The 26,356-nt window shown below is 47.8% G+C and overlaps 2 protein-coding genes across 4 annotated transcripts in view; one reads left to right on the forward strand and one right to left on the reverse strand.

Moving 5' to 3' along the window:
- Positions 1-26,356, forward strand: part of CYFIP2 (cytoplasmic FMR1 interacting protein 2) — a 124,801-nt gene that overhangs the window by 50,385 nt on the left and 48,060 nt on the right. For 2 of the 3 annotated variants that reach the window (XM_045079613.1, XM_004737727.3), the window contains exons 16-23: positions 2,719-2,872; positions 3,789-3,945; positions 4,490-4,586; positions 8,311-8,387; positions 10,903-11,011; positions 13,110-13,229; positions 18,815-19,014; positions 20,520-20,607. In XM_045079613.1, coding sequence (XP_044935548.1) covers positions 2,719-2,872; positions 3,789-3,945; positions 4,490-4,586; positions 8,311-8,387; positions 10,903-11,011; positions 13,110-13,229; positions 18,815-19,014; positions 20,520-20,607 — 1,002 coding nt within the window. Of the gene's footprint in view, positions 1-1,808; positions 1,831-2,718; positions 2,873-3,788; positions 3,946-4,489; positions 4,587-8,310; positions 8,388-10,902; positions 11,012-13,109; positions 13,230-18,814; positions 19,015-20,519; positions 20,608-26,356 lie in introns of those variants that run through there. The other variant, XM_045079614.1, reaches the window with a different exon arrangement.
- Positions 21,896-25,551, reverse strand: FNDC9 (fibronectin type III domain containing 9). The gene is made up of 2 exons (XM_004737725.3): positions 25,261-25,551; positions 21,896-23,298 (listed from the first exon to the last, which is right to left on the reverse strand). Exons 1-2 carry the CDS (start codon positions 25,428-25,430, stop codon positions 22,572-22,574), a joined length of 897 nt encoding a protein of 298 aa, XP_004737782.1. The 5' UTR covers positions 25,431-25,551; the 3' UTR covers positions 21,896-22,571.

Genomic DNA, 26,356 nt, shown 5'->3' on the forward strand with positions numbered 1-26,356 from the left:
AGCTCAGCCTCTGACGTGCTGTGTGATCTTGGGCAAGTGCCGTGATCTCTCTGTACTCTGATTATCATCTCCATTTGGTGAAAAATTTGAAGGAGATCATGTTCCCGACCAAACATTATTACTATTATCCCCTCAAATGCACAAATATCAGAAGCCTGACCCCTTAGAGAAAGCCTAGTAATCGGAGATATTCAGAGTGGCTAAGCGAAGCTTCTGAACAAGAGGTCGCCTGTGATTTACCCAGAGTAGTCATTAAATTACACACACACACACACACACACACACGCACACAAGTCAAAAAGAATCTGGGCATCTTGGTTGAATCCTTGTCACTTCCTTAAGGATAAGCAACTCCTGGTAGGCTTTTTGAGGTATTAGAGAAAAAGCGTAAGGGTCCATCAAATGTTCAGGGGTGTTACAGGAGCTCCCCCTTGACTTGACCTTTCAGCCAGTCTCAGCTCTGCAGCCATGAATCTGAACCATCTGAGATAAGCTGTCTGAGCCCACCACCCCCCTTCTATGTGTGTGTGTGTATGTGTGTGTGTGTGTGTGTGTGTGTGTCTGTGTCTGTGTCTGGGGAGGAGGGATCGGGCAGGACTGCTTCTCAGCACCGTAACTTCCCTTGGCTTCAGAGCCTGTGGGCCAGTGTGCACTGAACTTGTTGGCCTTGGAAATGCCAAGGAAGCTTCTATAAACACTTCTGTGTAATGTTCAGGACCAGAGGCCTCTCCAGCCTAGAATATCCTGGAGGGGCTAAGCAGGGCTTTTGGGTGTGTCTGTAAGTCCCAAGACTTGAGTGAGGGAGACACGGACAAGGCAGAAGGGAAACAGGAAAGGAGGATGAGACGAAGGACCAAACAGGCAGAGACGGAGGGAGAGGAGCAGAGGAGTGGAAGGTGTCTACACAGGTGGTCTGAGAGGGGAGTGTGACCAGGAGTTAACCCCCCCCACCGCCGAATCCTGTGAGGTGGCACGGGTGCATCGGGTAGACCCCAACAGTCGGAGTTGGAAGAGCCCTTAGAGACAAGTGAGTCCCAGTATCCTCCCTGTTTTACAGATGGGGAAACTGAGGTCCAGAGAGGGGAAGTGACTTGTCTAAGTCACAAGGCGAGTCACAGGTGGAGGTGGGACAAGAACCCAGGTCTCCTGACTGCCACCCTGGGGCTCCTTGAGGGCCTTCCGAGCACAGTAGACAGGGGCACCTAGCCCAGCTGGGATGTTGGCTGACGCCCTGTTCAGTAGAAGTAGGTGGCGAGAGGATGGATTTTCAAATAGAATTCGATACAAATCCATCAATCCCACATGGACTGTACTTGAGGAATCCTTTTCTGGATAACTCCCAAGGCCATCATAAGAACGGTGCTTCTCAGTGCAGAGGGATGATCAGGCCCGCCCCTCCATGGGGCTGGCGAGGGTGGACCGGCCACCGTGCTAGCTCGCGGACCGTCACGGGAAGTGCTGCGGTAGGGGCATTGTGCCCCTTCCCTCTGTGGCTGCGCCCCCCCAGCCCGGGGCCTGGCTCATGGTGGGGACAGTCCTGGAGGAGATCTGGAGGCAGCCAGGGCAGATGTGGTGGCAGAGGGAGGTTGGAGCTTCTGAGAGGTGGTCGGCAAGTGGCCCCTGGCACTCGCGGCGGCTTTCCCACCGTATACAATACCTCTTGCTTTTCTCTCTCTCTCTCTCTCTTTTCTCTCTCCCTCTTCCCTGTCTCTCCTGCCCTCCCATCCCCCCTCCTTTCTCCTATCTATGTCTTAGGCCTGCCAGTGGTCCCCGCGGGCTTTGTTTCACCCCACTGGTGGCACACAGGGCCGAAGAGGCTGCCGATCCCTGGTATAACACCGCCTGGCTGGGTTGGTTGGGGTACACTTCTCCAGGAGGCAGCAGGAATGGACTAGCCTGGCTCCTCAAGGCCCCTTCCAGCCCTAAGATTCAAAGGCATATGATGTGGAAAGATCTAGATTAGCACTTGCACCCTTTGCACTTAAGGCCCTCTGTAAGTGGGAGTTGGTTGTCTAGTAGACCTCCTGTGTAAGTACCTGTCTTCACCCGCTTTCCACCCAGGATTTTGGTTGGCTGTGCGATGCAGCTGGCGCCACCAGAGGGCGCCATCCTCAGCAATGGATTCAGAGTGCTAAGGATCAGGAGCTTGAGGTGGTGGGGTGGGGGGCTTGCTCTGATCAAATGGCATTTCGCAGTTCCTCAAAATATTAGAGCTGGAAGGGCCTGGTTTGAGAAAGCATCTGGTGCAACCCCTCATGTTAGCAGATAAGAAAACTGAGGCCCAAATTGGGACTTTGTTGCCCAAGATCACACAGCAAGACAGTAGCAGTACCTGGCCCTCGACCCAAGTCCAGGGCTCAACCCATGGTGCCACCCAGCCAACCAGTAAAGCAGAGACTGACTCCAGAGTGATGTGAACTGGGGTTCTCCTCTGATGCCCACGCCCTTGGCCAAGCAGAATGGGCAAAAACCTAGGCCTTGAATGACCTAGTATCAGGCCCTGGGCAGACTTTCCTTCCTGGGCTGGCCAGTCTCCCTCCTGAGGGTTTACATGTTCCAGATTCACTTCTCCAACCCTAAACTGGTGCTTCCTTAAGACAGTGCTTTTTAAGAGCAGACATCTGCAGGAAAACAGAAAAACATAAATACAGCTCAGAGACCTTTACCCCAGGGTGGAGGGCCAGCCCCTGACCTTCTCGTCTTACTTTCTTTTTCAAGCTGTACATGGTGCGGACCATGCTCGAATCACTCATCGCAGACAAAAGTGGCTCCAAGAAGACGCTGAGAAGCAGCCTTGATGGACCCATCGTCCTCGCCATAGAGGACTTCCACAAGCAGTCCTTCTTCTTCACGCACCTGCTCAATATCAGTGGTGAGTCACCGTGTCCAGGCAGTGGGGAGAGGATGAGGGTCCCAGGTCCCAGACCCACTAAGGCTTTGGACCAAAAGTTGTAAAAGAACACAAACAAACAAACAACAACAACAAACCAAAAAAACGTGGTCATTGATCAAAAGAGGCACATTTTGCTACCGAGATTTAAAAAAAAATGCACCCTTTCTGGTGGTCTTGGAAAGGCCAGACTCAGTCCAGCTATTCTCACTCTGTTAAATTTGTCTGGTCTTAGTCACCTCTACTAAGGACTTTATTAAAATCAGCAGCACACCCGGAATGACCAGGCATTTGGTCAGTCTTTTGTTTCTGAGCAGTAGCTTTGAGCTGATTAGTCTTGCTGCTTGTAGCAAAGGAGGCTTCTAGGCTACACCCAGCCCTGTGTCCCGTTTCCTGTGTCCCTGTTAGCAGGACGACTGGGCAAGGGGGGCGGGGGGCGTGCGGAGAGCGGTATCCAGGGCCGTGGAAGGGATAATGCGTCTGTCGTTACTGAGAACTTCTCCATCAGAATGCAGACCAGGGCCCTCCAAGGCTCCTAAGCGGATAGAAGCCAGAATTACCATGTACAAGGAGGCCTCACTGTGGGTTTTTAGGATGACCTTGTACGGGGATCGTGGAGATTGCGGGCGCCTCTACATTTCTAAAACATCACTGCTCTCCTCCTGCCTGGGGCTGCTACCATGAGCTTAATAAATGCTGTTTTCTAAATAGGTATTAGACTGACCTCCAGGTACAAGCGAGTGGGACCTACTGATCAAGTCGTACTTAATGAGCACCTGCTGTGTAGTAGTGTAGGGGTAAGAACAAAAAAGCAGTAAGAACAAGTTAATAACAATAAGAGCAAAGATCTTTTGGTGCTTCTGTGTATAAGCCACGACTCTCTCCTTTATGCTTTCAGAAGCCCTGCAGCAGTGTTGTGACCTCTCTCAGCTCTGGTTCCGAGAATTCTTCCTGGAGTTAACCATGGGCCGGCGAATCCAGTTCCCAATTGAAATGTCCATGCCCTGGATTCTAACAGACCATATCCTGGAAACCAAAGAACCTTCCATGATGGAGTAAGAGGCAGGCTTGGGTCCACAAGGAGGTTCCCAGGGTGCAGATGGAGAGTAGTTTGCCTCACAGCTCTGTTCTTTCCAGAACTTTCCAGATTAGGCAGTGTGCCCTTCTAGGGAGAACGCTCATCCCAAGGATCAGGTCACACTAGATCTGACTCAGCCTTGCAGATAGGCTCAGGATTGTACCGGCCCAGCTGCCCTTCCTGGGTTCTGTCCATCTCAAAGCAGCTGTGCTTGGAGGATAGTCATCTCTGGGGACCAGGAAGCTAATGTCCTTAACTGCCACCTCAATTCTTTTGGTCCCAGACTCATTTTTTCAGGCCTTGGATTTATTAACATCATGAATGTTCAAATTCTACAGGCAGACTGTAAAGTAAGGCATTCCTGAGGCAGCCTGGAAACATCCAAGTGCTGGGAGGCTCTCTCTTCCCAACCCCAAGCTTGTTCCCATGTTCACCCAACCCTCTGTGTTTCCCAAGCTGCATCAGTTGGCTTGCCTTTGGAGAGATTCGTAAGCTGCTGGCCTCTGCTTTTCTCTCTTCAGGTACGTCCTCTACCCCTTGGACCTGTACAATGACAGCGCCTACTATGCTCTGACCAAGTTTAAAAAGCAGTTCCTGTACGATGAGATTGAAGCCGAGGCAAGTGATACGCTTCTTGTGTTCCTGTAATCTTATTCCGAGAGTCCGGACTTTTTAAATCTGTAGCTATCAGCACAAAGTGGGTTGTCTTAGTCCACTTGAAGGCTGCTGTACCAAATTACCCCAGACCGAGTGGTTTATAAACAGCAGAAATGTGTTTCTCACTGTTGTAGAGGGTAGAAGTCTAGATCAGGGAGCCAGCACTGTTGGGTGAGGGCAACTTTCTGGGTCACAGACTTCTTCTCATAGTCCTTGCATAGTGGAAGGGGTGTGGGAGCTCTCGGCAGTCTCGCTCTCTCTTTTTTTTTTTTTTTTTTAAGATTTTTATTTATTTATTTGACAGACAGAGATCACAAGTAGGCAAAGAGGCAGATAGAGAGAGAGGAAGGAAAGCAGGCTCCCTGCTGTGCAGAGAGCCCAATGCAGGGCTCGATCCCAGGACCCTGGGATCATGACCTGAGCTGAAGGCAGAGGCTTTAACCCACTGAGCCATCCAGGTGCCCTCACTCTCATTCTTTTTTCTTTTTTCTTTTTAATTTTTTTTCCATTCTTTTTTTAAAGATTTTATTTGTTTATTTATTTTAGAGAGAGAGAAAGAGCGCATGCACACAACTGGAGGGAGGGGTCGAGGGAGAACATCTCGAGCAGACTCCACGCCGAGCGTAGAGCACAGTGTGGGGCTTGTTCTCACCACACCCAATCTCTTGGACACTTAACCGACAGAGCCACACAGGTGCCCTGGGTCTCTCTCTTATAAAGCACTAATCCCATTCAGGAAGGCTCTACCCTCATGACCTAATCACCTCCCAAAGGCTTCATCATCTAATACCCTCACTTTGGGGGATTAGAATCTCAACATACGAATTTTGGGGGAACACACACATTCAGACTGCAGCAGTGCGGGATCAGTGACTGGTTCTGGAGAGTGATCTCTTTTTATGACTTTTTCTTTAAGATTACAATATGGTTGACACCAAATGCTACATTAGTCTCAGGTGTACAACACAGTGATTCTACAACTCTGTGTATCCTGCTGTGCTCACCACAGATGAGCTGCCACCTGTCCCCACGCAGAGCTATTATAATATCATTCACTACACGGAGGGTGGTCTTTGCAAATAATGATCATCAAAAAGGACCCAGACCAAGAGGATGGTCTTTCTTTTTTCAAATGTATTAAGGGACAGCAGATGATGGAACTGCATGAGTAAAATTAATTTTCTAATAGGTCTTTTATGGTTGAATTATTTGGCTAATAATAATAACAACAGCAATATCATGTATCAGTTTTTATACATTTACAACTTGCCAGGTGCAAGGATAACCATGGTAGAGAGAGACTTTTTCAATAACCTTTACAGCAATTTAAAGAGGAGTATGCTATTATCTGTTTTACAGGTAATAAGTCTTAGACTTGAAGTGGTCAGTTATTGTTATGCCAAGGTCACACAGCTTAGGGTGTCACTGGCTAGTCCTACTAGGACTGAAGAAACCATCCTTCCAACTATAAGCTGTTTATTAGAGAGTCACTCAGTAGCTTTATTTCTCTGATGGTCAGGATAAGCTAGGTTATGCTGCAGTAACAAATAATCACAAGTTCTTAGTACCTTGAAATCAAAGGCTTATTTCTCCATTATGGGTTGGTTGGGGACTCTGGTCCATATAGTCTTCAAGTCAGGACCCACATGGAACATTCACTAATTGCCGTGGCAGGGGGAGGTGTTCTTGGTACTTAAAGCTTCCACCTAGAAATGACACATGTCATTGGTCAAAGCAAGTCTCATGACCACACCTCCTTTTCAGAGAGGAGCAAGGAAGTACAACCCTGCCACGTGCAAGGACCAGAAGCACGAGGCCAATAGTAGTGATGGCTACCAAACTTTCTCAGTCTTGCCTTCTGGGAACTGGGTTGGTAGTCTTGGTTCGGCTTAACTGCATGGGACTATATAAACACAGACTGAGGCCCATTAGGTGAAAATGTCATAGAAATTCATGACATTCTTTCTTTCTTTTTTTTTTTTTTAATAAAAAATATTTACTTATTCGAGAGAGATCACAAGTACGCAGAGAGACAGGCAGAGAGAGAGGAAGGGAAGCAGGCTCCCTACTGAGCAGAGAGCCTGATGCAGGGCTTGATCCCAGGACCCTGAGATCATGACCTGAGCTGAAGGCAGAGGCTTAACCCACTGAGCCACCCAGACGCCCCACATTCTTGTTTATAAAGTAAAGACATGAATGTTTCGCCACCAATTTAGTCTGACAGCTTATGTATCTCAAAGGAGATCTAGTAGAGATGCTGCTTGCTTTCTCTAGCCTCCGATTTCTATGGGAGTTAAAGATCTTCATGGGCCCCGATACAGATCTCTTCTCCCAAGCACAGAGTTGGGAAGAGAGATTCCAGGAGACCAGTGAATGGGTTTCATCTCAGCTCTGACAACTTCATGTTCTGACATGATCTTATATACTTGTGTTCTCCAGCAGGTGAAAAACAAAACAGATCTAGAGTGTCATGTGGCCAAGTAAGATTTTTAAAATAAATGGAAAGAAAGCACACAACCAGGCAGGCCCTGGGTAATATTTCGAGGGCATGTGGCCAAAGTACACATTGAGATCCCCAACTTGTGGCCTGCCCCCTTTCTCTTTCTATCCCCCAACTCTATCCTGCGTGACAAAGGGCTTCGTGTGCATGGGTATGGATAGCCAAGCTGTGGCTGCCACCGCTGCCCACAAACCGTGGCCCCTGAGCTAACTCCCGACACCTGCCATGGGGTCCACCCTCAGGGGTGATCCCAGGTAGAATAGCAGACAGGCCTGGAAGGGGCTTGGGCTTCTGGGGCAAGGACTCTCAAGGCTTAGGGTATGAGCGCGCACCCCCACCTTGACTCTGTAGGTTCTTCAATTGGAGGATGGCCCAGTGGGGACCCTTGAAGCACAAAGTCCAGAGCAGAGGCCTTGGTTCCCTGCAGATGAGGGCAGAGCTGCACATAGCTCTGGGTTGCATGTTAAGAATAACATCTGGGGTGTAAAATCAGAGATACAGGAGCCCCTCAGATAAAGAATTAACTTTCTGGAGCTGAGAATTTGGAAGATCAGTCACCTAAATGGGCTCCGTTGGGCAGTCCCACGGCGCCCCGCACCCACGCAGCCCCGGCTCATCGAAGCCCCAGCCTTGGCTGCTTCTTGCCCTCTGTGGACGGTTTCGTTTTGATCCTATGTCCAACATGAACATCTCACCCAAGCCTCATGGTCTGCCACCGATGTGACAAGTCGCTGAAATGGCACAAGCATCCTGTATTCATTAAGAACCAAACGTTTTTAATGAAACTTTAAGTTTGGAAAAAAGAGATTTTTCCGTTTCCAAGGACATCCGATTCTTCCTTGGTCAAGCAAGGGCAAATAGAGTGAAAGGGAAAGGCGAGGAAGTCCAGCAGGAGAGAGGATGGGTGGAAGGATGTGAGCGAATACAGGGTATGAAGAGCCATCTTGCTTCCCCGAGGAGGGCTGTTCTCCAACAGCTCTTTGGACTTTGCCTTCTCTTTGCCTAAGGGCCTTGAAAGTGAGGGACCAAACCTCTTAACTTATTTAACTCCGGAATCTTTTTTTTTTTTTGCTATTCAAAGTGTCTTGCCCCACAGCACACAATACCACCCAGCAATCCCCTTGCGTCTCACGTATAATGTAAGCTAGACACGCACAGCTGACGTTCCTGCTTCCCTGTCCCCAGGTGAACCTGTGCTTTGATCAGTTTGTCTACAAGCTGGCGGACCAGATCTTCGCCTACTACAAAGCCATGGCTGGCAGGTACGAGGGTCCCGGGGCTGTGAGCAGCAAGCGTTCTCAGCCGGCCCCCCGTGAGACATGGTTTCCTGTCATAAATCCTCTCTCCTTCTTTAGCCACTGAGCGATCCTGTGGGTGATTCTGTGGGCCTGGACTGGGTGATAAAATACAGAAGAGAGGAAAATAGGCAGGTTTGGTGCTGCCCCTCATGGAGCTTACAGTTTAGGAGGGATATCAGACATTAATACAAACCCATAAGAGCACAACGAAAGTGAGGTTGCGTGCTTCCCACGAAGGAAACATTCATGGTAATCTGTGAATCTATGACAGTTAAACCAGAATTAGACGTTGGGGTGAGGAACTAGAAAGGCTGTCCTGAGCAAGAATGGGTATATAAAGGCCAGATAGGAGACTGGTGAAGAAGTCGGGGTAAGATACTCTTCATGGATTGGGAGGCTCATTGGTAGTGCCAGTATGTGTGGATTGAGTGAATTCCTGGGTTTCAAGAACCCATAACAGTACTGGTCAAGAACAACCTCAAAGTAGGTATCTCCCTTCTTACCTGAAACCCAATGTACAAACCAGTTGTGTCAAGAATAGTTACTCAACTGTCATAAATTATATTTCTTCCCACATGGGGCATTTGCTTCCTTTTGCTTTGACAGCTAGAGTTGGTGTGACATACTTCAGTTAGGAGTTGATGTCAGAACACACCAGTTTCTGTTAACACAGACGCACATTGAGTGAAGTGAACAGCTCTTGATGATGGAAAGTACACAAAGCATGTACTTCCAGGGAAGACACAGGTTACACAGCCCTCCATGAAGTAGTCACTTAGCACGTATCTGGGTTGTATAGGATGCAGTTACAACAGGGCGCTGGGCTTCCAGTGTCTCTAAGATGATTCTCCTTTCAAATATGCTGTATACACAAACTCAGACTTGCCAAACCCTGGGTCTTTGCATACTGAGTTTACAGAATATTCTAATCTGAAAAAATGCCCCTGAATCTGTACTACTCCCTATAAGATCAGTGGTTTCCAAAATTATGGGGGGCTGGGCGAGATTGAGAGAGCTGAGGAGAGTCCCAGAAAGCACGTCAGGGAAAGAATGATCCAGGTCAGTGCTGTCCATTAGAAATGCAGTGGAACCACAAATGTGAGCTGCAAGTGTCATTTTACATTTTTTATAGTAGTCATATTTTAAAAAGGAAAGAATAATAGGTGAAATTAATTTGAGTAATATATGTTATATAATCTAGTATATCTAAAATATGGGTTCAACATGAAATCAATATACAAATTATTAAAGAGCTAGTTTTCTTGTTTTTTTCTAAGTCTTCAAAATCTAGTGTGTGTTTTATACTGCTAGCACATCTCCACCCAGACCCACCACATTGCAGGTGCCCGGTAAGATCCCGTAGCTGGTGGCCACTGTCTGTGCCTGATGGTGTAGGCTCAGATGACGTCACTTTCCTACCTAAAGCCCTTCAATGGCTGCCAGTGACATCTAGAAAAATCTAACTTCTTTACTGTGGTTGACGTCCCATGTGATCCGGCCCCCAGGTTAACTTTTTTTTTTTTTTTTAAGATTTTATTTATTTATTTAAAAGAGTGAGGGCGTGAGAAAGCACAAGCCAGGGAAGGGACAGAGGGAGAGGAGGAGCAGACTCCCCACTGAGCAGGGAGCCCAAAAAAGGGTTTGATCCCAGGACCCCAGGATCACGAAGGAAGACACTTAACGATCAGAACGATCAGAGCCACCTAGACACCCCCCCCCCCCGCAGGTTAATTTTATCAATTCATTTTTGCATCATGGTCTCCAGCATGCCTGGTCCTTTATGCATACTGACCAGCTTTTCTTTTCTTTTATCTGCCAGAAACACTCTTCCCCTCCAGATCTTAATATTTTCAGCATTTGGGAGTCCAGCCAGCCAGACTGCTTTAGAGAGGCTTTTCCTGACCTCCAAACACTGAATGATCTTATTTTATTAGTTTCAGAGCACTATTACTCTGCAGTCTGTATCTCGGTATGAAAAGTGATAATAGTACATCTACAGAAGATTGCCATGAGATTAAAAATGACTGTGTACACGCAGGTGTGCGCCTGATAAGTCGTAAATGCTGTGCAGTTATTTCCTCTTCCTTGAAACTATTTTATTCCTTTATTTATCCAGTTACTAGTTTCTCTTCACTAGACATAAGCTCCATGAGGACGGGAACTTTGTGTCCCCGGTACCAGAGTATTCCCTGGGATATAACAAGCATGCACTCGATTGCTTTTTTGGTAAACGAATAAAAGAGGGAAGTGGTTCCACTTCTGTGTTGCTTGTCTTCAACTTAGAAATAATGCTTCATGTTGAGCTTTGTGGTTAAAAAGAAATCTGCATTTTGCTCTAATGCAAAAAACAGTTGTAATTGAAATACATAAGCTAGCGCTTCCTAGAGTAGACCCTCTGGTCGGAAATAGATGTGGCTGGGTGTCTGAAAACCATCCACGGTCATGTTTACTGGCCTTACGTAACTTTTCTCCCTTGCAGCGTCCTGTTGGATAAACGTTTTAGGGCTGAATGTAAGAATTATGGAGTCATCATTCCATACCCACCGTCCAACCGCTATGAAACACTGCTGAAACAGAGACATGTACAGGTACGGTTAAGGAAGCCAGAGGGCAAATGGGACAGGCTAGAGAGTAGCCGTGAAGTGAGCGGGGAGATTGGAGATCAGGACCGCATACTCTCCACCCCACATGCCACCCGTGTGGACTTCTGAGCTTAGGTGTGGCACAGCCTCAGTCTTATAAGCGATAAAGAGGCGTTGACATCCTGTGGTTCAGGTTCTGGCTTCTCAGTCCACCTGCAGCTCACCTCTGGCTAGTCATGGACACTAAAGCCTTTGTCTTGTCATAAGCCGTGGTTCACTTCCTTCCATGGGGGCTGCTGCTCAGAAACAAGTAAATCTCTTCCTGAGCAGGGCCCGCACGCTGGTCAGAAACAGGTAAATCTCTTCCTGAGCAGGACCCACACGCTGGTCCAAGCGAAGGCAGGCTGCTTCGGGCTTTAAAATGAAGCGTGTCCGCCAAGCCCATGCTAGAAATCAGTTTGTTTTTGTGGAGTTGCTTTCTGTTCACATTTGACCCCAGATGTAGAGGCAATAAATGCTGCCAGGAGCTCAGACACATATTCCTGCTTTAAAATGTTCACGTGAGGCAGGCAGGCAAAATACGAGATATTCCCGCTGTCAGCCACGAGGAGCTGGTACGGCCTTGATGCCGTGACCGCCACGCTCAGGATGTGGGGCACGGGATTTGTGGGGCAGACCCAGGTGAAGGGCCACAGCCGAGAAGTGCCCTAGGTGCAGAGGAAGGGGTTACCCTGGAAACCCTGGGCGTTTTCATTGCCGTGAGAAATCAAAGGGAAGTGGAGAATAATGAGAGGGAAGAACGTATCTTCACCTCTGTCAGCAGGAGGAGCTCAGTGCTTTCCCTCTGGCCTCTCAGGAAATCCAGCCATCAGTTCCTGTTGCAGCCAGAATTAGCCATAGAACATTAAATACTAAGAGCTTCAGGTGTGTACAAGGTGCCTGCTGGGGGGTCTTAGTCAGTTGGTAGACAATCTCCCAAAAGAGAAATAGAAAGAAAAAAAAAATTAAGACCCCTTTTGGGCACCTAGTAAAGCGCAGTGCCCACAGCGGGTACCGAGTAGATGTTTACTGCTATTTGCACAGCATCTGTGATGATGCCTACATGGGTGTGCCCTGGTGGGAATTAGCAGAAGTTCCATTTTCCATCCAGCCCTGCATTCTCATGCTTGTGTACTCATCCCCATAAAGGCCGGCAGTAGGCCCTTGCTGCTGGAGCTGCTACTCTCTGGTGATGGAGGTGGGGCACAGGATCGTTGTGGGAAGGACCTCATGGCTAAATTTAGGATGTCAACGTTGCATGGCGTGCCGGAGCTTGTCCTGAACCTTTCCAACAGTCTGGAGGCACCCTGTTTTTTCTCAGCTTCTTATATTTCAAACTTACAGGAGTTGAAGGAAAAACACAATGAATATATATATATATATATATATATATATATGTGTGTATATATATATATATATATACTCTACAGGCAGATTTGTGATCATTAATATTTTACCCAATTGGTTTACTTTCTCTTATATACATATTTTTTTCTTTCTCATGAATACAGTACAAAAAATAAAATAGTTAGGAATAATCCTCGGACACTTAGCCAAGAGCCATATATGAATATGCATGTGTATGTGTGTGTATGTGTCTAAAATATAGGTAAATAGTATATAAATATATAAATAGTATATAATATATATTATAAACATAACATATAATGAAATAGCATATAAATAGTAAATACATAAGTAGTAAATAAATATAGCATATATAAATAATTTAAAAGAATACATATATATGTAACATTAAATTATATTTATGTTTTAAATATATGAACTCTTTTTCTTAACCATTTGAGAGTAAGTTGCAGATGTCATGACACTTTACCCATGAATACCTCAGGATATACGTCCTAAGAATGAGGGTATTATCTCATAATCAAGATAGAATGATCATACTCAGGATATTTAACAATACTGTTTTCTGCATAGAGTCCCCATTTGGCCCAGTAATGTTCTTTATGCTTTTAATCCAATTTCTTATGTTGCATTGCATTTAGTTGTCATGTGCCTATGAGAACCTTAAATAACTTCTCTCCCCGTCACTTCCATGCAGCTTTTGGGTAGATCAATCGACTTGAACAGACTCATTACCCAGCGCATCTCTGCTGCCATGTATAAATCCTTGGACCAGGCCATCAGCCGCTTCGAGAGTGAGGACCTGACTTCCATCGTGGTACGAGACTGGGGGCCCGTGGGAGTTCTGCCCTGGAATTCCTTAGACTTGAAGCCTAGTTGGAGGCGTTGCTAGCCTAGTACAGAGCTAGTTGAAGAGAAGCAGTTAGTCTCTTTCCCAGCTGAATGGACCGGGGTTGGGGAGGAGGGGACTTAAAAAGAATGAGAGTGATCTTAGTCTCCTGAGTGCCTTGAGATCTCTGACATGCCTAGCCCTGGGGCACAGCTGCTTGTACTTTGGGTTCCAAAGTCCTTTGGATTTCAGAGCTGAGCCGGTGCAGGGGAGGTCCTGAGAAGCTAGGGAAGGTTGCACACAGGGTGGGCATCATGGGTGTGCAGTATAGGGTCAGAAGGGCTCTGTGCTGGGTTGACTGCTCTGCTATTGTCATCTTGAAATCCTTAGTTTTTTAACAAGGGCTCCCACGTTTCCAGTTTGCTCTGGGATCTGGAAACCCTGTCATTGATCCTGATGCACGAGCAAGGAGCAGGCTCCCTTCATTGAGATGCTCTCTGCTCATTCTTCCTCTCCAAGGATTAGAATAAACTTGATCAACCAGTCCGCATCAACAGAAGATTTTAATGTCTCAAAAGCAGATGAGTGGGAGGAATGAGAGAAACAGAAAATCACCATGAGAATGCCACAGTGACAATTGTGGGCAAAATCCAGCAATGGATGCTAAAATTAGTAGGTGGGACTTTAAAAAGCACATTTTATGGTTCCTCTTGTTACAAGGTCCTTAGAGTAGTCATATGCATAGAGACAGAAAGTGCGATGGTGATTACGGGGACAAGGGTGTTAGTGTAAGGAGTTTTGGTTGAGGGAAATTAAGTTCTGGAGCTCAGTGGTGGTATGGTGGCACAGTCATGTGAGTGAACTGAATGCCACAGAGCTATACACTCAAAAATGGTGTCAGTGGTAAGTCTTCTGTTACTTACATTGTAGATATAAAAATATAAATATTTTTTAAAATGTAAAATATAAATGGAATTTTTTATAAAAATAAAAAATAAAAACATAAATGTAAAACTGACCACAATTTTAAAAATTACTCAAAAATTAAAAAAAAAACAAAGAAACAAACAAAAAAAGAAGCAGCTGGATTCTTGCATAGTCTCAAACTATCTCCTTCAAGATATTTATGAACTCCAAGAGGAAGATTAGTAATTTTACCGTGGGAACACCATCTTAACCAAGCACCGAAAGTCAACAACACTGGCAATAATCTATATTCATGTAACCCCTGCTGTGTATTCTTCTGTGGTATTCTTGCTGAAAGGCATCTTCTCAATCTAATCATGAGAAAATATCAGGTAAACCCCAATTAAATGGCATTTAAAAAATGAACAGCAATCCTCAAAAGCATCCAGATCATAAAAAGACGAAGACTGAAAAATGTCAGTGATTGAAAAAAGTCTAAGAAGACATGACAACCAGAAGCAGTGTGGGATTCCAAATTGAATCATAGAACAGAGAAAGGGACCCTCGTGGAGAATCTGGCGAAATCTGAGTAAGTTGTGTCATTTAGTTAATAGAAGGGGACCAATGTCAATTTCTGACTTTAAATAATTATGCCAAGGTTGTGTAAGCTGTTAACATTGGGGAAATTGGGTCAAGGATATGCAGGAACTCTGCTATTTCATTCACAGAAAAGTGAGTCTAAAATTATTTCAAAATTTAAAAAATTTTGTTTTTTAAATGGACAAAGTGGTTTTGTTTGTTTGTTTTTAAAGTGACTACAGACTAGGGCTCTAGAGTCAAAAAGACCTGGGGTCCCAGTCCTGGACCTGCTACTTACTAGCCGGCAATTGTGGCCAATTACTTAATTTCTACAGGCTCATTTCCCTATCTACATGATGGAGGAATATTAGAATCCATCATACAGTGTTTTTATAAGGATGACTCTCTCCCTTGCACTTAATAAATAACAGCTTCTGGAAAAAAAAAAAAAAGTGAGAAAAAGAAAGGGAAAAAAAAGATAGGAGCATAGAAATTTGGGGCTACAATGAGATATTCTCAGGGTGAATTTTCAGCAGCGTTTCCTACAAGGACTTGCCCCCATCTACCCACCTAAGTCCTGGGTCAGTTACTTTAGGAGACTTCCATATAGCGCATGATCTTCTGGGAGATTTATTTTAAGAAGTAGATTTTTCTTGAAAGGAAGGAAGGAACAGGTTTTTCTTTGTTGATGCCAGAATGTTAGCAGTGATCATCTCCCAGGGATGGGATTTTCTGTTTTCATCTTTGTTGTTTATCAGTAGCTTCAAGCTGTCCAGTAATGAATGGGCATATCTCATGGTTTGGGGTGTGTGTGGGTGTCCACAGCCTCTTCCCATCCCTTGAAAGGCACTGAATGTTCTTTTAGCTGAGAGCAAAATCAAAACAAGCAGTGAAAGCTGTTGTTTATCAGGTGAGAACATCAGCCCCTGGGGAGGAGCCACTCCCTTTGAAGACCAGGAAGAGGAGACCCCAGGGATGGTCTCTCCTGGGAGGTCGGGAGGCCTCTACTGGCCTTGGCTGAGAAGCTTCTGCCTCTTCTGAGAAACGCCTGCAGAATCTGCTCCCTCAGCCCTTCCCTCCACCTTGGAAACTCCATCCTGAGCTGGGAAGGCAGCTTGATGAGGCCAAGCTGGGAGGGTGACAGAGATTTCTTCAGTCAGCCATCCTCATCCTACGCAGTCAAGCAAATAGATTCCCGGAGAGATCCGACACTGAATCTGAGGGCTGGCAGCTTGCAGGCTGTGTTTTGTTTCTGCTGCAGAGCACATGTGAAATTTTGAGCCAACATTTAACATTTGGAAGAATCTGAATAAAAGTGCAGAAGCTTTGGCAACCTCACACCAGCCTTTCCAGATGGCAGCGATCATCTAGAAATGACTAGACGATCTCGTCAGCCGCGCTGTGCTCTCTTCAGCTGGCGGCCAGCCCCGCTGGCACACCTTTTTCCTGTGTAGGACCTTCCATGCCCTGCGGCACCTGACTTCGAGACCCCTGTTCTTCTCGCCCGCCTGGGGCTGCAGAGCTGGTCAGCAGTCCGGTGTGGCTGACACAGCTTTTCTGGCTCCTGTCCAAGAGCTCTCTCCACTCTTCACAGACGTCGCCCCACCAAGTGTTTCATGTCTCCAGTTCTGCTTCTCTGTGTTCCCCCCAGTAAACCAGCTCTACTGCAGAAAACTGAGACCCTCTCAGAAGGTGGCTGAACCTCTTATGAGAGGCCTTTTCTACCTGCGCCAAGCTTGATGCCCTGAGCTCCACATCCTAGAGGCAAGTGCCCTCTTGTAATTTAAAGGCCGGAAGAACACTGGTGAGGCCAACACAAGGCTTGGATTACCTATCAGAAACCTCGATAGGATCACCTATCAGAAACTGTTGCGTGGCGGGAGAAGTGGACCCACGTTTCCAACAGCCCCACATCAGCAGCATTGAGAATTCCCTCCTGCGGTCTCCCGCGTAAATGCTGACTCGCATTTGTGAGACTTAAAATCACAGAACATTAGAACAGAAACTGTTGCCTGGTTCTTCGCTGGCAGTTAATCTTCCTGGTAACACGGTTCCTCAGTGTGCATGGGACTCCGTAAAGTCATTGATGTTTACTCCATTTATTTTATATATTTCATTTTTTTAACCCATCCGAAGTGAATGGGCACAGAGGGTCCAGCTTGGTAGGCCCCAAGAGACCGAAGCTGAGAGGTGATTCTGTGTCTCTGTCCTTCATCGACTTCACGGTGCACAGGGGCTGGAGACTTGCTCTTCCAGCTGCCATTCCAGAACTGAAATCTAGATTTTGACCTTCTTTTGAAAGACCGTGAGTGCTGGCCTCACTGAGCCCATTCTGAGGAGGCAACAGCTCTGTGGAGTTAAGTAGCAGCTCCACACTTGTCTGGCCAGACATTGTGCCACAGCCAGCAGCCCAGACCCCAGGAATCCCACCTGCCCCTGCCCGTCCCCCTTCCCTGAGCTGGCTGGCTTCCACAGCCGTCGAAGTTTGCCAGCTTCCATCCACTTCTACACCCCCAGTCTAGAGCCATAGCATCTGACTTTCAGAAGGACAAAGCTCCAAGGTTGGAAGTGTGTTCTGGGGCCTCCACCTGGCCACACTTGGGACCCCAGCCAGCATGGGGGTGCCTTGGGCCTGATGAGAACAAAACTGATTCCCTGGTGTGGGGCTGTGTCCTGTAACCGACTGTAGAGACCTGAGCTCCTTATCCCAGCCACTGAAGCTGGCCTTGTGGCTGTCCCACCTCCTGGCCGCCCTCTGGTCCACTGCCCTTGCCAGTGTTCGTGGAGTTTTTTTTTAATTGTCAGACCATCTTTACTGTAATCATCATTACTTTTCCAAGGGCTTTCTTAGCAAATTGCTTCTTTATTCCAGGCAGCTCTGTCCTAGAGGCCCAGACACATGTGATTTGAAGGCAGAAAACCCAGGATCACTCACTAAACTGTGGTCTGTGTTCTCTGTGTTAATTTGGACAAGTTACTTCACCCTCTGAGCCTCCTGTGTCCCCTCTATGAAACAGGAGACATCCTACCTGTCTCAAAAGAGGGCTTGACCACAACAATGTGGGAGTGTCCTGAGCCTCACAAAGGGGGACGGGTTCTCTCTCTGCACAAGACTGTGCTTTGATTCTTTTTCATAGCAGCACAACAGGGGACTAAAGCCAGCCCAGAGGGTTTCACCCTCCTTATACTTGCCAACGAATGCGGTGACCTGTTGTGTCTGCATATTGTCTGCTTTGCTCCCATTCTCTGCCTGAAGGCAGGGTTCCAAGCAGTCAGCCCACAGCTCACGTGAGACCTTGGCCCACGGCTTTCAGCTGCAACCTTTGCCAACTTGTAACCAACCCTGTGACCGGCAGACCCAGGAGGAATCCAAAGGAGGGGGCATTCTGCCTCCAGCTAGTTTTAAGAGTCCTGTAGTATACAGTGATTAAGGATATGGACTTCGGAGCCCAGCTTCCTGGATTTGGAGTCAAGTGATTCAACTTCTCTAAGCCTTAGTTTCTCTAATGCATTAAGGGGTTTCTTAAGCATTAAATGAGTTAAGACACATTAAGTGCCAAGGATACTGTTTGGTGTATATTAAATTGAACCACACAAAACTACTCCTATTCGATGGTATTTAACAAAAAAAAAAAACAAAACAGTAATTTCATGTGGTCTGACCAAGTAGTAAGAACGTAACAGGTGGTAACTCTTATGATAGCTTTCTGCACAGCAGACATATAGCCCCTGGTGACGGCCAGGCCCACCTTCCTTTTATTTACTTGCAACGCTGAGAAGCAAGCTTTTTCCTCACCAGTGTGGAAACTGGAAGACAAGTAGGCATGTCTCCACCCAAGGGGGTATAGACGGGTATCGTATGCGGTCTGTGGCCCCCTTCCCAGGCCAGGCGTGCAGCTTTCCTGCACCCAGTCTGGGGATCCCTCCTCTGAAGAGGGACATGTGGTTGCATGGTCTTCCGTCAGGCGTGGGGAGCTTGCCTGAGAGCTCTCCCCCGCGGGAAAGGAAGCTGTGAGATGAAGCGGGCCGCATGGGAGCATATAGGGTGTGTGCGTCCACCCTCAGCAGCCATGGGCTCTCTCTGGCAGGAGCTGGAGTGGCTGCTGGAGATCAACCGGCTCACGCACCGGCTGCTCTGTAAGCACATGACCCTGGACAGCTTCGACGCCATGTTCCGGGAGGCCAACCACAACGTGTCTGCCCCCTATGGCCGCATCACCCTCCACGTCTTCTGGGAGCTGAACTTCGACTTCCTCCCCAACTATTGCTACAACGGGTCCACCAACCGGTAAGGGAGTCCCTGTGCGCAGGGGGCCGGGGTGGGCTGGGGGGGGCGGGGAAGTGGTCCCTTCCTGGAACAGGCGTCTCGGGGAGTCCCCGTGTCCGCACAGTCTCTGTGCTGGGGGTGGGGAGGCCACAGGGAACAAGCCTGCCTCTGAGGGCCTTCAGGCAAGGAGGACGCAGGGAAAAAATGGGAAGAGTGAATTATGAGATGGAGGAAAGCCCCAGGCATGAGAGAGAAAACACCGCTACCCGATCTGGCCTGGGAAGTGATGGGAACCCCAAGAGAGGCTTCCTCCTCTGACAAGTAGTGCTTGAGGAGAGATGTGAAGGGTAAGTAGGAGTAAATAAGGTGAAAAGACAGGAGAAGACTATCCCAGGCAAAGTCTCCAAGGAGCCCAGGGTGCGTGGTGGGAACGGCGCCCGCGGAATGAGGCGGTGCTGCGGAGGTTAGTACAGCCCAGCCTAGGGGCAGGCATGGCGCCTTCTGAGCGGATGGTACTTCGATGACGTTATCCACATACCTGAATACGTTCGTGCAGAGTAGGCACACACAGCCCGGTGTCAGGCACCGAGGGGAGGACATGACCTAATCCCTTATCCTCACAGAAGTTCAAATCCTACTGGAAGTGGAGAGACATGTCACCCGCAGAACAAGTCCATGAGGTCCCACAAACGTGTGTGTGTTTATAGATCCTCTCGGTACCCTCAAGGGCCTGGTTCACGGCCAGGATTCAATAAGTCTGTTCTGAGTGAAATGAAGGCGCTGGGAGGGAACCCACAGAGGAGCCTGAGCCCACACACTTAGCAAGCCAGACTTGTGGTTCTGTAACGATTTGGGACTTTGAATCCTCTCAAGCAGAGGTCTGCAAGCGATCGCCCACAAGCCACATCTTGCTGCCAACTGTTTCTGTACAACCTGGGAGCAAAGAATGCTATCGACGTTTTTGAACAGTTGGGAAAAAGAATCCAAAGAATTATAGTTTGATGACAAGTGAAAAATCATTTGAAATTCATAAAGTTTGACTGGAACCCCGCCGTGCTCATTCATCTATAGTCTTTTCTGGGCGCTTCACGCTACGAGCCACACTTGAGTAATGGTGACAGAGACCATCTGGCTTGCAAAGCTGAGAACACTTCCTATCCGGGCCTTTCCAGAGTTTGTGGAACCCTGCTCTGAAGAAGCCAGCCGGGGGTGAGGGGAGGGATCAGAGCCCCAGAGAAGGCCATTTCCAGGCCCAGCCAGTGGTCCCTTTCTTGCCCGCTGTCCCTATGAGCAGCCATAGCCCAGAGGCTAGCCTGGGAGTCTGCACCACGGTTTCCCCACCTATGGGAAGGAGACAGCAGATGAATGAATGGGAGTGTGTCATAAGAGTTTAGTCATTTTTATAGACAGCCACCTGTAAACGCTGTGGTTGCACCTGGTCAGGAAGGGCTCTGGCTGGGTTGTGTCCCATGAAGAGTGCTCTCAGGACCCAGTTAACTCCCACCCCCTCTCTTTTCCTCTACTAGTTTTGTTCGAACTGCCATTCCTTTTACCCAAGAACCGCAAAGAGATAAACCCGCCAACGTCCAGCCTTATTACCTCTATGGATCCAAGGTGAGTCCTCCTAAGAAGACTAGTGAGCTTAAGCAAATACAGAAGTGTTCCCCAAATCAGAAAAAGTAAAAAGGTACAGAGCTAGAGAGGCAGAACCAACTGTAAGTATACTCGTCTTTATTTGTGCACAGCTAGCAAGGCTGGGGGTAAAGCAGACTTGGCAGGGGGGTTGCTGGGTGAGAATTATTTGGGAGGATTTCACTGAGGCGAGCAGGGAAGTAGGTGTGTGGGGCTTCTCGTCTTCATCCTGTGTCCTCCTGTTACTCAGCTGATTCACTGCAGAGTGGTCGTGAGATTCTGGGATTTTGTGCTCCGGAAAGGCAAGGGTTTTGCTGAGAGGTAGCCATGGGGAAGGTATAGTTTTGAAGGAAATCCCAGAAGGCTGGAGCTAGAGCTGGGAGACGGGTCTTCTGTCGTCTCTCTGCTGCTTCGTTCATAGTATGCATCCTGACATTAACCAGGCCTCCCAAATGGTGCCCCGTTCTAGACCTTCAGTCCTTTGCCATTCATGAAGCAAACATTTATTACGCGCCCACAATAAGCCAGACATTGGACTAGATTCTGCATGCTGGGGATGTATCAGAGATTAAAACAAACACCATCTCTACCCTCCTCGAATTTCTATACCCGTGGTGAGGACAGAGGGCAGTGTTCACAGAGTCTCACCAACACTGTGATAGATGTAGGAGATCTGTTTCTTATCCTGTGGGTTTGCAGGGGAAGAATGCCACTGTGAGAGGGAAACATGTCCACGAAAACAAAGCCAATGTTTTCCTTTGTGATGGAATAGAAATGGCCACCTTTGACCCCATTTTCAAAAAGTAAGCCCAGATGGACCCAGAAGAACTGAATACATATAAGAAAAGGTACTCCTCTAGGTCAGGGAGCCCTCAACTGGGAAGTGTGGTGAACCCGTGTGCTCCCACCACTTAGGCCTACAGGCAGGCTTAGACGTCTTGGGATGATGCTGGGACAGTGCATATGTCCTCTCGAGGACAGCCAGTCTTTCTGGCAGCTTTCTCTAAACAAGGGACACTTGGAACCAGCATTTTGGATAGTTCACAGAAATGTCATTGAATGACCCTGACTCACAAAGTAAGAACAACACACCCCTTTCCAAATGTCTTTCAAACCTTGTGATTATAACAAGGAGAAAGACACATTTATGTTGATGCTTATATGTCTTTAATACTTTCTGCTCTCCAATTTCCTTTTTTGTCGAAGCTAAGAGAGCAGACCTTAAGCTCAGAGTCATTAGTAGGCCATAGAATCTAAGTCAGGCTTGATGTTATTTTGTTTCCAGGGTACTGGTTTTTCATTTATGGAGTCATATAAGTCTATCTTTTAAAATCCAGTTTAGGTTTTAAAAATGAGTTGATTTAAAGAAAAATGTTGTTAATAATAGTAAAGATAGCCTGTGGTTTAAACAAAATGGAGATGGGGTACAAGGTGGTATATGATAGCCTGAAAGCCGGACAACACTGTAGAGCAAGGCTTCCCAGTCTTTCCAAAATCATCCCCCCAACAGCAGAGGGGACAGGATGTCCGCCTCTGCTGACTGACAACATACCCCCAAAGAGCCCATCTTTAACTCAAAAGTTTCCTCAAAGTACTGTGTTTTATTAAGTCATGCAAATTTTGCTTTCTGTGCCATAATATATTCATGTTTGTTTAAGCGTTAAAATGCTGTTTTCCATTCCTAACGGGGGTCCCCTAAACAGACACTCCTGAGAGACGCCGTGTTCTCCTTTGGCATACTCTGGGGGTATAAGCTTTGCAGCTTGAGAAGCTTTGTCATAGGGCATTCGTCCAACCCGCGTGACCCACAGAAGCACTGACCCTGGACAGCTTCGACAAGAACGTTGAGGGGAGGTGTAAGGGTGGTCTAGGAACACATGTTTACGAAAGATCTACTGTAGGGAGGGCTTTAAGCTACGGGATGCAGGCCGCCTCCTCCCTAACCCTCACTCCTTAAAATGAGGCAGCATGGCAGCATGATCGCCCCCACCACCCTGCAGTAAGGCCCCCACGTCGGGGACATCCTGATTGGCGGCATCCTCATCAGCCCCGTCATCTTCCTGGTTGGCTTCCCCTTCGGCATCTGGTTCTGCTTCTGCTCCGGAGTTCTTGCGCGGCATTTCCACCAGGGGGAGGCCCTGCAGGTCTTCCTCTCTCTGCCCAAGGGCGGGGGCCTCCTCTGGCCATCTCACCAACCCATTGGCTTCCTCCATGTGGCCGGCTCTGTAAGACCATCGAGGCTCATGGCAACGGATGCACCAGAACTGGAGACAGATGAAAGCTAAGACGGCTGTGAAGCAGGCCAGCAGAATGGCCATCAACACCCACAGGGAGATCTGGGGGTCCACCAGCGAGCTCCCAGCTGCCAGCGGACTCTTATCCAGGGTATGGAACATGGTGCAGTAGTGCCTATAGGGGAAGGCAGCCTTCTTGCAGCTGATGCAGAGGAAGTAGAGAGTGGAAGGGGCGAGGTGTTCCAGCACCACGGAGCTGATGGTTCGAGGCACCTTCTCCTCGTGGTGGAAGCTGTAGCGAAGATAGCCGGAGAAGATGCTATTCCAGTTGGGCCTATACATAATATGGTAATAGTCCTCCAGGCAGGGCTCCGAGGATGACCAGGAAATGATGGCTCCTGTGTGAGAAACGTTCCCAACCTCGATGTTCATCCTGATTCTAGAACCAGAATCAAAGCGAAAAATGACATCCCCTTATTGAGGCACTTAGGTACGAGATTCATAACCACCATATGTTGAGCATTCACGATGGGAACTAAGATTGCCCCTGTTTCACAAAGAAATGGGGATCGGGAGGTTACTTTAGTCAGCGAAGGCGTAGCTAAGAAATAAGAGATCGGAAGTTCACACTGGGGCTGTCTCATGTCAAAGCCCTGGCCTGCAGGCCTGAAAAAGAGACACCCACATGCCCCAGCCTCATCCTCCCCTGGCTCAGGTCCTTTAGATACAACATAGTTTCCAACCCTTTAAAAAACGAAGAAAGGCAATAAAAGAAATCGGACAACCCGATTAACGTGCCCTTGTTAGTCACCAAGTCAGACCATTCTATCACCTACAGTATCCCTTCTGGACCTTCTGCTTCTGCCTCCAGTGCTGTGAACTCAATCATCTAGAACATTCTGCCCACTGCTATTTTAGCCTCTCAATTCTGTTGCCCGTGAGAGAGGAGATTTGCGTCATCACTCCTTGCCAGCTGATTGCTCCCCAAAGCCTCTGCTCATGTTTTGTTCCTTTGTTTGTTTGTTCAAGACCGGAGGTACCCAGGAAATCTGTTGTGTAGGTCAAGGCAGTCAGCTCCTAAGACTAGCATAAATGCTGCTGTTTCTTACCTCAGGTCCTGTGCGTGTTAACAATGATAGTCATCACCAACGGTTAGGGAGTGACTGCTGGTTCACATCTAGTATGCGTCATGCTTGATGCTCACATACTGTAATAAATTTCCCTTAATCTTCGTCACACCCTCTGAGCATTTCCAGAGGCAAGGCTGCTGGGTTTAGTTACAGATCGTCATTGCAAATTGAGGTGCTGGTACGAACACCCAGTTGCTGTTTTTCCACAAACTAAATGAGCCCTCTTCAGATTATCAGCCCTCCTGCTTTAGTAAGAGAGTACTATCTTCAAGCTTTTTAGTTTCTCTTAAATACTATCTCTTTGAGAGAGAGAGAATGTCCCCTCCACTGAATTTCCCCTGGTAAAATTCAGGGGCAGCCATATTCCTTCAGCCTGTGTGTGCTCACATACGGTCCCCCCCAGCCCTGTTCTCTCCCCTTCCTGTCTCACGTGAAAGTGAAATGCAGAAGCCTGTGGTTTAGATCTTAATGACCTAGTCAAAACCCATCAACCAGATTTTAACCTGAATCGGATGTGAAGCCAAACTGATTCCATGACAAGCTGCGCTCTCCCCTCCCTACCTCCCTCCCACCTGTGATTTCCATGCCCGTTTACCTAGAGGAGGTGGGTTGCAGAAAAGCACAGCACTGAGTGATTTTTCAATCCTCGTTTTTCTTCTCTAAGGAGGACAGTGAGCTGAAATGCTCAGGAAAGGAAAGAGTTCCCTTCTCTTTGGTTGGGAATTTCTTCCCGGAAACATGGGTAATGAGAAGGACAAGACAGGTGTGCTCAGATCCCTCCCGGGAAGGTCATTGCGAAGGAGACTGTTTGCGCTCTCTTCAGCAGTCTCCCTTCTTGTGACCTCCCCCATCCTCTCCGCCCCACACACCCCTGTAAACACACTTCTGACCACAATGAAAAGAGCTTAATTCATTGCTTATAATACAGAGGCAATGGCCTTTGTAAACCCCTTCCATCAGGGGTGATCAGGAATCCCGTGCTTCGTCATGAATCTTTTCTCCTGTTGGCTTCGCATCTGCTGCTGGCTGTCTTTGCAGACTGAGTTCTCGACAGCAGACATTTTTAAGAGCTTTCTGGCAAGACACTGTAGCAGCATCTTCAGCTTTGGGGACCAGATGAGTCTCCCTTATTTGCTTTTCCTTTTCTGCTTCTGTTTCTAAATTCCCCCTATTTTTAGCTGTTCGTATTGCCATCGCCTGGCCCTCCGCCAGGCAGAGTGTGAAAGGAAAAACCATTTCCATTTCCAAGAAGAGCCATTTATGTCCCTTACCTGATGCTCGCGGTGGATCTGGTTAGAACGCAGCCTGCAGAGGCAGGGACAGAGTGGACCAAAGCTGAAGGGACGGAGCCTTCTCCCCTCCGCTGCTCTGGGCTCTCCTTGATGCCTCTCGCCACTGTCTGAGTAATCCCACTGTCGCCCCCAACGCTCACATTATTCATTTCTTCAGATCAGCATCATTCACCATGGCAACCAGCAGGCATCTGTACGCACGATGCTTTCAGGGACCAGTCTGGAAAGGCTTTTGCCCACTGAGCGGAGCTCTCATTCCTTTGGCCAAAAAAAAAAAAAAAAAAGGCAAACAGTCTCCTGCAAACTGATCCTCAGAATGGTACTAATTCTTCCAGGACTGCCAAATGTTCTCTTTGATTGGTTGGTGATCGTTTCGGGCCCCATCTAGACCCTCTTTGGACAATGGCTCAATGTTAAGATGCCCGTCTCAGTTATCCAACAATTAAAACAGTAATTTTATCCCAAGCCCTCCCATCCTTACCCTCCCTCTCTATCACCTTCTTTCTTCATTCGTATCTCCTGTGGCATTCTCCAATTATATGTATGACCCTGGTCAAGAGTCTTTTATTCTCTGGGCCTTGGTTCCATCCTCTGTAAAGCTCTGGGTTTGGGCTCGAGGGGGATGGCAGAGGGAAAGCAGGAGCTTACCCCTGCCCAGTCCAGAACCCTTGTCGGACTTGCTGAACCATCCCGGCACTGGCACTGGGTTGATCCGAGTGTCCCATCCAAAATTCTGGTCTACCCAGAACCCCAGAGTGTGACCTTATTTGGAAATAGGGTATTTATCAATTGAATAAGGTAAAGATCTTGAAATGATATCATCCTAGATTTAAGGGGAGCCCTAAATCCAGTGACTGGTGTCTTTATAAGAGAAAGGAGAAGGAGTTTCCACGCAGAGGGACACAAAGGGAAGGAGCCATGTAGACACAGAGGCAGAGGTTGGGATAATGCTTTTGTAACTGAGGGGCGCCAGCAGCACCTGGAGCTGGAAAATGAAAAGAAGGGGTCTGCCCCCGGGCCTTCAGAGGGGGCGTGGCCCACCAGCACCTGGAGCTGAGGCTTCGGCCTCCAGAGC

The sequence above is a fragment of the Mustela putorius genome, unplaced genomic scaffold (genome assembly GCF_011764305.1).
Source record: "Mustela putorius furo isolate JIRA1106 unplaced genomic scaffold, ASM1176430v1.1 tig00000407_pilon_pilon_pilon, whole genome shotgun sequence".
Classification (NCBI taxonomy): Eukaryota; Metazoa; Chordata; class Mammalia; order Carnivora; family Mustelidae; genus Mustela; species Mustela putorius.

Coding starts and splice junctions, on each gene's coding strand:
- FNDC9 (XM_004737725.3), bottom strand. CDS start 25,430: ATGAATAATGTGAGCGTTGGGGGCGACAGTGGGATTACTCAGACAGTG. Junction 23,299..25,260: donor AGATCCACCGCGAGCATCAG/GTAAGGGACATA, acceptor TTCTGGTTCTAG/AATCAGGATGAACATCGAGG.